We start from the raw sequence: 13,497 nt of genomic DNA on the forward strand, positions 1-13,497 counted from the left end.
TGTGAATTTGAGCTAAATGCTATGATGAATCCAGAGTCAATGTAAAGTTGAACAAATAATTGGTCTAAAACCTTTATCCCAGCATTTACATACACACATACACACACCAATGAGAATAAGTGCTCTTTATACTGTGCAAAAAGCCCTATAATTTAACCTTTTACACTTCCTCTCTCTCAGTCCAAGTGGCTCATTAAATGCTGGCATTAGTGGCCTTCAGGTGGCTCATTCTTCAGTCCAATTTAGTGAAATTCAATTGAAATAATTTAATTAATCCCTAAAGCAGAAATTCAATAAAGTTTTGCTCCTGTGGCCACACTGATGTCCAAAATAATTACAGGCTCTGATTGCAACACGGTTACATCTATTAAATGCTTAGTATTTATCTCATTTGATTACATTTCCACTACAAATAAAAAATGTGAAGACTTAAAAAGGCTTTAGGCCTGGTACACACAATGTTCAAAATCCAGTATCATTTTTTTTATTTTTTATTATTGCATTTCTGTAACTAGACAATTTACCAGTGATTCCATATTCTTCTTTAACACAGCTGCATGGTCTAATGGTTTTCTGTTTCATGTCTCTACAGCGAGTATTATTCATCCCACGCCGCGTACTGTGGCAGTAAACTGGCCCTGCTGGTGTTCAGTCTCCAGCTGCAGCAGGAGCTCAGAGCTGGAGGTTTCCCCGTGAGCTCGTGTGCCGTGGACCCCGGGATGGTGCACACGGCCCTGTACCGACACATCTGGGCACCTCTGCGTTTGGCACAAGGCGTCATGGCACAGCTGCTTTTCTGGGTATGACGCACTCCGCTGACACTTACATAGAGACTGGGGCCCCTTCAAACTTTTGATCAGATCTCATCAAAAAGGCGGATTACTGACTCACGCACTGCCCAAGTTCCAATAAAGTTTTGTTTCAGAAGTACATTTTATCTACATACAAATCGGATTCTACATTCATTGTGATGTCAAAATCTGTATTCAGAATCAAATCTTTTTTCATGTCTGTGCAATAATCAAGTCGTCCAGGTTGGATCCATGGCCAAAAAGGTTGGATTCTGTTAAATGGACAATGATTTTAAGAGTGAATAGGTTTCGACACTCCAAATGGCTTCTTCAGTTCTGGCACAGCTCTAGTAAGAGGCTTAAATATCTCTCTGAAGGGACTATACTAATAGGTGCTAGATGACTCGTGAAGGCTCATGAACGATTATGCAAAATATGACTCCAGTGACAGTTCACACCTTCAGGTATTCAATGGACAAGAGTTACTCCTTACCGTAAACAACTGTAGGTAGTTTTAGTCAGCTCTTCTTTTCAGACAGATATTTAATCCAGTTCCTCATCAGAGCTGTGTCCGAACTGAAGAGTGTTGTGGAATTTCTGCAAACAATTACCTAGAAATTATGAAATTGAACAGAGTTTATCTTTCTCAAAAGGTGGATCTTTATTAACTCGTGCACAGTAAATAATCACTTTCCCTGACAAAGGTATCTGTCCGTCATCCCCCAGAACAATGACAATACACATATTTTTAAAGGCAGTGACATAGAGATGGAACAACCATCACGGATGCAAAGATTCAAGCTATCTCATTGGGAGGTGACCTGACCCTCGATGCCATGACCTGACGTATGACTGGCACGATACAGAGAAACCGGACCATCTTCATCAGGAACCCTTATTATCCTATTATCTGCACATAATAACAGCATAAATAGAATGACATGACAAGAGGCTACTTCAATAATTGTCGAATTCACCTCCAAAATCACTGGCCAGTCAACGGAATTCAACTCTTTTCTTTGTCCGTATTTTAAATAAAAATTTAACAACACTAACATAATGCGTTTGCTATTCTTTGCATCTTTTATATAGTAGGCCTCAATGTGATGGAGTTTTATGAAGTGGTAAAAAATACTACAATGTTTACAGACATTTTTCAGACTGTCCCAACCTTTCTGCAAGTGGTCTGCAAAGGTCGGCTCTTGACTATTCCATTATGAAGCACTTTTTGCATGGCTGAAGGCTGTGGCCGCGGGCTTCGGTTAATGTCCTTGGGAGTTAACGCAGTGCGACATGTGTGCGTGCCCAGGACCAAAACTGCATTTGTCACAACTACTTACCTCCAAGCTCAACCTTCTGGTGTAATACAAACACATTACACCAGATATGCCTGTAGTAATTAACGCCAAGCCGTGAAACGTATAGCTGTTCTCAACTGTTCTTGCAACTTTTCTGTCAGACAAATGCATAATTCAGTAAAACAGTGGTTGTGGCAGTCATCATTATCAAAGAAGGGAAAGCGTGCTGCCAGGAGAGATAAGGGTTTGCTGGAAGAAAGGGCTATTTTAAATTGGATTATGCCACAAAAGAAATCAAATAAATATCCAAGAAAGTACACGAAAGGCCAATTTGATTTACTGCGTATGTAAGAAACAAGATTAGCAGTTTAAGCCACAAAATACTGTGTGATACCACATCATTTTCATTTAATCAGGTCCCCTTTATTTGTATTTTGTACTTTTCAAAACTATTATGTTCTTAACCTTTTTCACATCAGATTCAACTCATCATATTTTAAACATAGAAAGGTTTCTATAATTTAAAACTCTGGTACCTGACTATTTTTTTTAAATTTAACTATTTTTCTACAACTTTTTTTGTACATTTTAAAAGCAGAACTTTGTGACTAAAATTAGGCCGAAATATATGTGGATATTAACAATGTTTGTGAGAGCTAGGAATAACCACTTCCTCCTTCTGCTGCATGAAAATCAGGTTACCCAGTTTTAATGTTGAGATGTTCTATTGTCCTAGCCAGATTACATGAATAATGTAGCAGAAACTTCATAATATAATCATGCTCATTCTTAAATAACAATATTTGAATACTTGGTTTCTAATGCTCATTCATCTGCTTAGCTTACGATACTTTTCTTTTGAATGTGACCACAATTAGGGAGATAAGAGGAATCACAATCAAACAGAAATTGCTGTTCGAATGAGAACAATAACAAAGACTGCAGTCATTGAAAGTAATACAATTTCCTTTGCAAACAACTAAATATCTAATCGTATTATGTGGAAAAACCTGCTAAACCTGTAAATGTATCGTAATGCCCCTGAGTGTGCTTAAAAGCTGCACTTTGAACAGAATCCCACCATTAAAACATTACTTTAATAACAATACTTGTCAGAAGAAGTGCAATTACAATTTTTTTCCTATACATTTTCAGCCCCGGTCTATTATAATTGGCCTATACAAGCATCATAAAAGAGTCCACCATACAATTGCCTATGACTCAGCAACATGTGAATCAGGATGACACTTTCTTCTTCTCAAGTTCATAAAAGTGTTTTTTTTCAGTGAATGTTCTCGAAATGCAGCCTTGGAAGTGATGAATTCACAACTGCGAGTGTCAGAATTCGCAGAAAATAATTTGACATTAAACGGACAGCCGGCGCGTTAAGGTTTAGGAGAAAAGAAAAGTGTAGTGTTGACGCTTCTGGGACGCGCTCAACTCCCTCGTCTGCTCCAAAACCTTCAGCTGGTCTCGAGGCTGACGCCGAGATCATTGTTAAACCGCATCAGTGCTAACGGAGAAGCTCACACTAGCACACACACACACACTTTACCCTTAGCCTTGCGCCAACTGATCCTAACAGCTTGAGACACCCGTCCTCCTCTGGCATTCACACAACACACTTAGATACAGCCTTTGTTTTGGGAAGAGGAAACTTGTTGTTGCACTTGTCAACCTGTCAGCTCTCCTATTCTTTTTATGTCCATGGATTCAAGTGGGTTATGTTAAAAAAAAAATAGAAACATTTCAAGCAGGAGAATCCAACAAGGTGTTTAGTTCGGCCCCGGATGAAGAGAATGAAACTCAAAACGCTGATCAATTGTCCATCAGTTTTACACTTTTTGCGTAGAAAGTGTTTGTGTTCTTATAGTTAATGAATATGTCGAAGAGTCAAAAAGTAATTAACTAACACAAGCAAAACAAGTGCATAGGTGTTGTCATTTTAAATTATTCTGCAATTGCAAATGTCAAAATACTCCTTACACTGAATGATATCAAAATCGGGATGATAATATGTTCAAATTACCTGTGGGTCAATACATACTGTGCATTAAAATTAGGGCTGCTCAACACGTCGCATTCAAATCTAGATCACAATTTGAGGTGGCAAAATAGCAATTATTTGGATAATAAACATTCCCCTGAAAAAAAACTGTCTATCTATCAGTTCATATTTCAGTCTGTTGTTGTTTAAACTTTGCAACATGAACAGAATCCTACTGTTTAATCTAATCACAATAGTCTTTTTACAACTGCAGCCTTAATCTAAATTATACTTCAGCAACATTTTCAGTTTAAGTATTGATGCATGAACGTGGCCGATATGAACAAAAATGAATATCTGATGATTTTTTTTTTTGTGTCCAATAAAAACATGACTCCAACAGACATGTGTTAAAACATACTTACTAATAATATATTCATTGAGGTATAATTGTCAGACAAATGTTAGTAAAGTGAATCACAAAAGTGCAGAAATATCACTTTAAACCCTTATTTTTTGCATATCTGGAAAACAACAATCACAATCATCATCTACTGTTCAATATATTGCCAACTTCTCCTTCCAGTAACTATTATTGTGTGTTCTGGCCCCCACAGACTCCGAAAGAGGGCGCAGCCACGGTCTTGTTCACCTCTCTATCACCAGCGCTGGAAGGGAAGCGAGTTGAAGGCTACTGGGCCAATGGACGCAGGCAGATGACATCACCCGCAACCTTTGACCCCCAGCTGCAGCTAAGCTTATGGGAAACCTCCATCCGATTGCTGGCTCTGCAGTAGCACCGGCCTAATAGAAGTGGGAGACCTGACTGGACTCGGCTCACAGATGAAAGCCTCAAACACAAATAAAGACTTTTGACCTGGAACAAGCAACCACTAGCGCCCTCTAGCCCTTTCATCTTCTGTTACTCATACCTCATGTTGACATATTGCGCGTTGCCATCTTAAATCCACAAATGTGATCGGTCAGAGGCAATGCATAAGACTTCCGTTGCAGACTCACCAAAGAAGGGCTAAGGGAGATTGGAGACGGCTCTATTTTTCCACTGTGAGCACTAAAACATTCAAGTAGGCACTCGAGATCTTTATAACTTGAATCATACTTGCCACTGGTAGTTAGAGTTGCCATTCATTATTATTAGAGATAACTTTATTTGTAGAAGTCTCAACAGATAAATGATTTCACCACTTAAAAGCTGCACTCACTCTGCCTTAAAATCAATATTCAATCAAGAATTCTAGGTTTTGTTTTAGAAATGAAAGTTTAAATCTAGATTTGATTTTGGGGGGAAAAGAAAAGAAAAAACAACAGCATCATTTTAGGGATAGTTGTTTGTCCATGTATCAAGTTAATGAGCTACCGGTATAACAAAGCCTCAATCTCCATTTTTTTCCTCCTCCTTGGCATTTCGCCTGGAGCCCATTTTCATCTTTATTGGGTTTAGGAAGCTGGTTTTGAACAAAGAAAGGTTTCATTTTATGCACAAAATGTCCTCAAATATAATATTTCAAAACAAAAGTTGGCAAATGCTGTTTTCATCAAGCTACAAAGGCTGTTTTAAAATGTCAATGACTTGTATGTAGCAGGATTACAGCCTATATTTATGGTCAACTTTGGTGAAATTTCCAAAAGCAAAAATTCAAATAATTTAAAAATATTGTTGTTTTCTTGGGTGTATAAGGACACACACATTAGGATAAACCAATGCTGTTGCTCTCCATTCTTCTCCGTCATAAAAGAAGGGTTTGAAACTCAGTATTCCCATGGCAGATTAGTGCACAGCTATAATTCCCCAGACAAAGATATACGCCATTGTTTTGGTATAATTTACATGATGAAGGATTCTCAGATTTTTTTTAGCAATACCACACTTAAAAACTAAAAAAATAATAACAAAAACTGCTATGAGGGAAAAAATGAAACAGAAAATGCCTCTTCAATTGGTCCTATTACACTCTCCATAGAAATTATTTTGTAATGTTTTGATACACAACTATTTCAAGACCATTTCACAGTGATGGAGAGCACAGAAAGAAGCATTTCTAGTGGCAAAATACACAGTTTTCACTCTGATTGGCTGCTTATTATTATCGCCACTTCTTCGTTTGGCGTGGTTCCCAGAGCATTGTGGGATTGAGATTTCCCCAGTGGTGAGAATCTAACTCCATCTGCAGAGCAGACACACGGTACATCCAGGCGAAAGGCTTATTTAAACACGTGCAGAGCAAACAAAGGCTTGTGTTCTTATGTGCGCTCACGGACTGAAGGCTGCGACCGTACATCATCTCCACTGTGAGTTACCACTTTGCTGTGACGACGATGCAGAAGTTTCAATCTTGAAGCATTAGCTCAAAATCCTCTCCTCCTCCATAAGAAATGTGCTGTTTTCAAATCTGCCTCTGAGCATCTAAACCTGCCATATATGAAGCAATAGCATCACTGTGCTCAGAGCAAGGCATTGTGGATAGGAAGTCTGCATGAACTTGGTGTATAATTTAAAATGATGAGCAATTCATTCATCAGTATGTTCAATGTAGGAATATGAAAGCACGTTCACAAATGATGGTTTGGGACCAAAAGAGGGCATTTGGAAAGGTCAAAGAGTTTAAATGAAGGCTAAATTTGGGCCATACATTATATTAAACTACATTTCCAACTCTAAATGTATGTGCCACGACAGACCTGCAGCCATGTTGGATAAAAATGAGGTCACAATGATCATTCGGCCCGAAGGCTGTGGCTGCAGTGGTGTGTGACTGTGGAATAAATGAAATGGACTTGGAAATTACATATTTAATCTAATCCATTAATACAAATTATACAAAAAAAAAAAAAATGGGTACACATCAGGCCGCTTATTAGATGACATGATTTGTTTTGTTCCAAATCTATTTTTCTGTAAACGCACACCAAAAAAATCAACGAAAATATTAAGATACATGAGTTATAAATGCTGAAAATGTAATACTAGATAATACTGTATTTAGTTTATATAGATAACTTTCTACTTTGATCAGGAAACCACCACTTGTTGAGAATGACTGTGTGATCTGGTCTACTCTTATTATATTGCATAACAATACAACTTCAACTTTTATTTTGTATTTTTTTGAGCTGAATACCAGCAATATTCTCTGTTAAATCTGCTGTGTTTTTTCAGCTGTTTGGTAAAAGTGTTAATCTGCTGCACTGCTTCTTTTTCTCTGCATGGCTCCCCCTAAAGGCAACAACAAGAACTGAACTACCAGCCAACATCTGGGCTGTAACTACAATACATCAAATCAACACCAGCTAAAACACTGAAAAACAAACCGTGCAAGTGAGGACGTGTACTGAGCACAAACAATAACGATGACCGATCAATAATCTACGGTTTTCCGATCAGATATGTCTCTTGCACAAATGGGACGACGCAGTGAACACCATGAACTTGAATCTCAATTATAAAAAGAGCTAAAATTGCTCCCATAACTGTCTGTGGTCATGTTTGCGTGTGTGAATTTTCATTTCAAAGCCACCGCTAATGCTGAGCCGTGGCGTATGTACTGTATTGTATGTAGAATGGAGACGCTCTGAATAGCCATTTTTTCTGACTGACTTGGGACGACGTTTATATTAAATGTCCAATCCCCGAGTTGTGCAAATCCGAACTATATCTGCGTGTGTATAGGAAGAGAAAGACCATATATAAAAACGCGTACGGGATTGATGCCAGATGCCCCCAAAATCCACTGTAAACGTCGGGGTCCATCTGGGGTACTGTAGATTCTTGAAAATGTGCGAGATGTTTTATTTTTTATGATTATCGTCAACACATTGCTTTTGCTGTGCCTAAAGAAAACCTCCCTCCTAAATGTATAGCTGTGAATTTCCCCACGTAGATAAGAGCTTGTAGACAACTGTGATAGCGTCTTGTCCTGTGCATAGCTGTTTTTCCTCTTCTCGGCGGTGCGGTGTGTGTGGCGAGGGAGAGAGAGTCTGAGTATGTCTAGATAAGAGGCTCCCATGTTTTTTTTTGTCAATGGTTGTGACATTCCAGCAGCAGACATCTTTTTCTAAATATCCAAAGCCTCTCAATAAACATATCATTGTGCCACTTGGTTTCCTTGTGCGTTTTTCCTATGCATGTGCATGTTGGAGCGACAGGGAGAGAAACTGACATGAGGTTTGAACTTTAGAGACACACATAAACACATCATGGAGCTGGAATCGTTTTTATTCAAGCATTCGGTTTGTGCGACAGCTTAGTTATCAGGCAAATTTGTTAGGGTAATTTTAGCAAAAATGGGACATTATGCTCTATTATGTTTTATTACCACAAAAAGACATCACAGAAATTGGTGTTACTGGTCTTCTATCGCAGCACATTATAACTAATTGGAGGACAGTGAAGGTCCTATTATGACAAAACTGCATGCAACCAGGGGAGCGCCGTAAGTCATTTAAGGTAGTTTAGAATTGTGCTCAATTAGATTTGCTTTTATCTTCCTTTTTTTAGTTCATTTCATTTTAGACCAAGCCTCAAACCAGACCAGGCGGAAACAAGCGTTCAGAGAGAGAATGTGTGTTATAACAATAGAGCACACAGTGGTTATTTGATCATAAATGGAGCCCATTTGAGTCCAGATGTGGACTTGGTTTGGTCCTGTTTAGGGTGCGTTCACACATGCACAAACACCATATCGAAATAAACTAGGACTAAATCCAGAACTAAACATGGACAAAGCCAGGTCTAAACTAGGACTAAAACATGACAAAACCACATCTACATCAGGATTAAACTGGGTTCACACCAGGACCAATGGAGTGTGAAAGCACCCCTAGTCCTTCTTTAGTCCTGATCTAGTCCAGGTTAATTTTCAGGTTTAGTCTTTGTTAAGTCCCAATTTTGATGTGGTGTGAACCCACCCTGAAGTGGGAACTCAACTGCACCATGACGCTGGTAAATAAGGTCTAAAAAAACAAAGAAAACGAAGATCGTGTGCATACACGTCTAAAACATTTTAAAAGAAAAATCTAGATGCCCTGTTCAACATAACTCTGCATAACGCTCCCTATTGCAGTGGTTCCCAAAGTGGGGGTTGGAACCCCCGGGGTCGCAAATCATGAGCTGAGAGTCGTGAAATTATTTCATGATAAATAATAAAAAATATGACACGGTATTAAATCAATTTTTTCATTGAAAACAGTATGTTTTTGTGAAATTGGGTCAGATAACACAACAAACTACTAAAATATATACATTAATTTTAAAAGATTTTCTATTTTTCATTACAGACATCGATGTAATTTTACTGTGGGGGTTCGGAGTCAGTTGTATGTTTAGTTTGGCAACCAAAGTCCTATTGCACTGCTTTACCATTACAATGTTTTTCCATTTTTTTTGGAGCCATGGCACACTTTTTTGGCACAAAAAAAAATACCAAATCACATCTTTTAGGGAAAAAAAACACAATCGCATCACATTGTATCATCACATTATATACTACATGCTCTGGTTCTCTAAATTTGGTATAGGTGATTTACTTTAATAATTTTGGTGCAAAGGGCATTCAAATAAATCCAGGTTTGAAACTGAACAACTTGTCTTCTCTTTCCGTTCACCAAAATCCTGCAGCATTGATTCAGAGTATGACAGTTCATATTAATATATGGGTAGACTTTATTATTTATTATTTAAAAAGAAACCTACATTTGCTCCTCTCGTCTCTCACACATTCCCTGAACTTGACGCAGTGCCAAGAAGAATCATTGGCTCCGTGTCAGCTCTGTGGCTGTGTCTTTAGCTGTTGAAGCCTGAATAGACTACACACATATGAACTGAAGGCTTACAATTTGACCTGGTTCATTGAGGTGTGTTTGAATGACAATGGCTCCATGATGCTTATGTCTTCTTGTTAGGAAAACCGATTGCTGCATTGATGCATTTTATAGAAGGTGACACGCGATATAATGGATCCTGTCACCTCTCCTTTCTTATGTAAAGTCATGAGAGACAGAACAAAATTATCATCCCTGGTGTTAGTAACTGATGACTTATATTTGGCACCGATTGTATTTTATTACAAGAACCATAATCTCCAAGGCATTCTAAACATTTTAATAGGTCCTCATTCACTCATTTACTGGCAGCTCTGCTTCGGTAAATTCCTCGAGGGAGATATAATGAAGTCTTTGCATGCACGCTCAGAAAATAGGAAGTGCCTAATAAGCATCCATTTAAGCAATTAGCTGCAAATGACTGAGAGGAGGTTATTATTTGCAGCAAAAGTCAGAGGTTATACAGTTTGTGGTCCCACGCTTATAGTTTCATAGCCTTACAGCACAAAAAACACAATAAATTATATTATTATGTAATAGTAATAGTAATAATAATAATAATTATTATTATTATTATTAATTCATTCATTAATTATAATAATAATAGTTGGGCAAATATTAAAAGTAAAATTTTATGAGGGAAATTAAAATCATAACTTGAAGCAGAAGGATATTTAGAGTACATTTACATTTTTTTACATTTAACTGCAAACTCAAATGTTCAATATTGTTAGAATTTAACTGATAAGATAAAAAAGATTTATTTTGCATGTAATTATTTGTAGATGCAAAGTGTGAAACATTATCTAAAACAAAAACTGTGTTTTTACACTTAAGTTGTTTTGGATGAAATGTTGAAGATCAAAGAGATAATGACACAGAGTAACTATTCTTTCTCATAGCCAGTCAGAGCAGTTGATAGCATTACAATTGAAACTAATATGTACAGTTGCATGTAAATAGTACTTTTTTGAGTATAATTTGTTCTGTCAACAGTGACACTCTTTCAATACAAAGACTGGCACAGTTCTGATGTATATTTTCCACTTTCCTTTACTGTCTCTGCTTTAATTATTTAGACTGGATCGATTGATAACACCCGCCCACAGTGTCACAGGCCAATCAGCCTCTCCGTCAGACTGACAGAGGAACAGATCACTTCTGACAGTGACGTGAAGGACCATATTTAAATGTGGACTCAAGCTGCATTTCTATTGTGTGCAGATAAAATAAAAGAACAGTGTATTTGAAACAGCAGGGGCCACTTTGCCTCTTGCTCAAACTCAGTGCACTTATCGTGGTCCTTGGGCAAGACACTTCCTCCCATTGGCCTCTCACATTATCACATGTGGCTGGAGTTTGGAATAAGACAACCAAGTGCAACCAAAACATGTCAAGGAACGACACTGATTGAACTTTACGCTCGTATTGGCTCAACATCTTGGTACGGTGAAACAATTTGGTCTTCTTTTGCTTTAGATATTTCCATTTCCTCTATCAGACCAGTGTTTGTCATCCTCAGAAGAGTCAGGTGATGTGTCTGTGATGGCAGATTTACACAGTCTTTTCCTTCCGGGATTGGAAAAATGAAATAACACCTGAAGTCTGCCATCTCACACCACTCCAAACTGGAAAACCACATTATGTCCTGGGACAGAGGACTACAAACACCACCGCTGGAGAAAAGAGGCAATCGAAAGAAAGAAATGTGCCCATAGTACAATAAACAGAGACAAGGGGGCGTGCTTGCTTTCTCATACTTGGGATACTGCAGAGGGTGCTGTCATCATTCCTCTCTCAGTAGGATGACCACGACAAAGACTGTAAATAAGCCGCCAAGGTCACAGCAACATCGTCTTCTGAAGAAGTCTGTGGACAAGCAGTCGAAACAAGCAAATAAAAGTGCTGAAATAAAAGTGCAAAAAGATGAATAATGAACATTCTTGCAGAGTCACTCTTGTCCATTGTTCAAGTTAAACCCTCAGAACGTAACAGACTTGAGACTTGTATAATTAGCAATTAGCAAATATGCGCAAATAATTGAAAAATCTAAAACAATACCTAATCAGCTTGTTTATTTGTCTTTTAGTCTTTCTTTCAGTGCGATTTACTTTGTCATCCATCTTCATTATTCCATTCAGAACCAGTGTGTCCTATTGGGCTGTGTTGTTTGTTACCTCCCACTGCCGGCCCAGATGACAGCTCCGTGCAGCCAGGAGGCATCCTCAGAGATCCAGCGGGACAGGACTTATTCATTAATTTAATTAATGCACACCATTTTACGGCTTTAAGCACTGACCTTTCCATTACAAGCAACCCCCAGCATCAGCAGCATGAGTGATTATACATAACATTTTTCATTAGAGCGTTTTAATTGAATCCATGTGCAATTCCCATTTTATTTATACGCTTTTTTACTAAGGTCAGTGTACTACAGATGCACTCGTTTGGTTCAATGTGAATAAATTGTGCTTGTAAATTGTATGTGTTTGTGTCTGAGCTCGTTTATGTTGAGGGACAAAAACATAAAGCGAAAATGAAGAAGCCCAAGGCATTTTTTACCTGAAGTTTTAAAGTTTGTGGGGCATTTTTAAAGGCCATAAAGATGTTTCTTTTTGCTGTCTAAATCATTTTTTCTTTTATTTCCATGGTGCAGTGATTTGCATATTATTTCACATATACATTTTGCACAGGATGCCCTCCCTCTCAATTTATCTGTGCTTAAACTAGCACAAATGCTAACTTTGCTTTTATAATCACATGTATAAAAATGTAAAAATGAATGTTCTGGCTTCTAACACTTCAGTTTCAAGTATCATCAAGGTTATTTGTACATATTCCCTCCTCCACTGCAGCTGTGAAATCCTACATCATAGGAAAAGACACAAGTTATTAAAATAATGATGGGTTTATGGTAACAAAGTGAAAGCTTAATATGTTTTTACTTTCTCTGTTTCCACAACATTAATCGATGTTCTGGTCCATTAACAACTGAAACTGCCATTATACTGACAACTGTATCTACTATTCAGCCATTTCATCTTCTGTCCATTCTCAAAGTTGTAATAACAATAATATATGCATCTGTCTTGTCTAGTGCCATTTGGATTTTAAAAATATAACTATTGTGTTACATAATTAATTTCCTTCCCACACAAAGCACAGTGCTACTATGCACCAAGCTCCGACTTATAAATTCAAACTAGAACACCCTACAATCACGGAATTCCTGCTTGGAAACTCAGGCAACATCTCAGAATCCAAATTGTATCCAATTTAGTCAATCCAACATGTCTGCGCCCTGTATTTGAATTAAGAAGGCCCGCGGTCAAATGGCCGCGATGTTTCAGGAACCGCGGGACTTCTCTTATAGCGTCATGGCTAACCCTAACCCTAACCCTAACCCTAACCCTAACCCTAACCCTAACCCTAACCTTAACCTCAACCCTAACCCTAACCCTAACCCTAACCCTAACCCTTAGCGTCATGGCTAACCCTAACCCTAACCCTAACCTTAACCCTAACCCTAACCCTAACCTTAACCTTAACCCTAACCCTAACCTTAACCATAACCCTAACCTTA

General features: G+C 38.1%; 1 protein-coding gene across 2 annotated transcripts in view; it reads left to right on the forward strand.

Annotated features, from left to right (window-relative positions):
- LOC140359864 (polyprenol dehydrogenase) overlaps positions 1 to 5,367 on the forward strand; it is a 52,732-nt gene extending 47,365 nt beyond the window's left edge. Inside the window, exons 6-7 of one of the 2 annotated variants that reach the window (XM_072445073.1) lie at positions 593 to 800; positions 4,694 to 5,366. In XM_072445073.1, the coding sequence (XP_072301174.1) occupies positions 593 to 800; positions 4,694 to 4,873 (388 nt within the window). In that variant the 3' untranslated portion in view covers positions 4,874 to 5,366. Of the gene's footprint in view, positions 1 to 592; positions 801 to 4,693 lie in introns of both variants that reach the window. The other variant, XM_072445072.1, reaches the window with a different exon arrangement.
- Positions 5,368 to 13,497: the final 8,130 nt, after the last annotated feature.

The sequence above is a fragment of the Eucyclogobius newberryi genome, unplaced genomic scaffold (assembly GCF_026437365.1).
Source record: "Eucyclogobius newberryi isolate DKJ021-1_F unplaced genomic scaffold, fEucNew1.0.hap1 SCAF_14, whole genome shotgun sequence".
In the NCBI taxonomy this organism is placed as follows: Eukaryota; Metazoa; Chordata; class Actinopteri; order Gobiiformes; family Gobiidae; genus Eucyclogobius; species Eucyclogobius newberryi.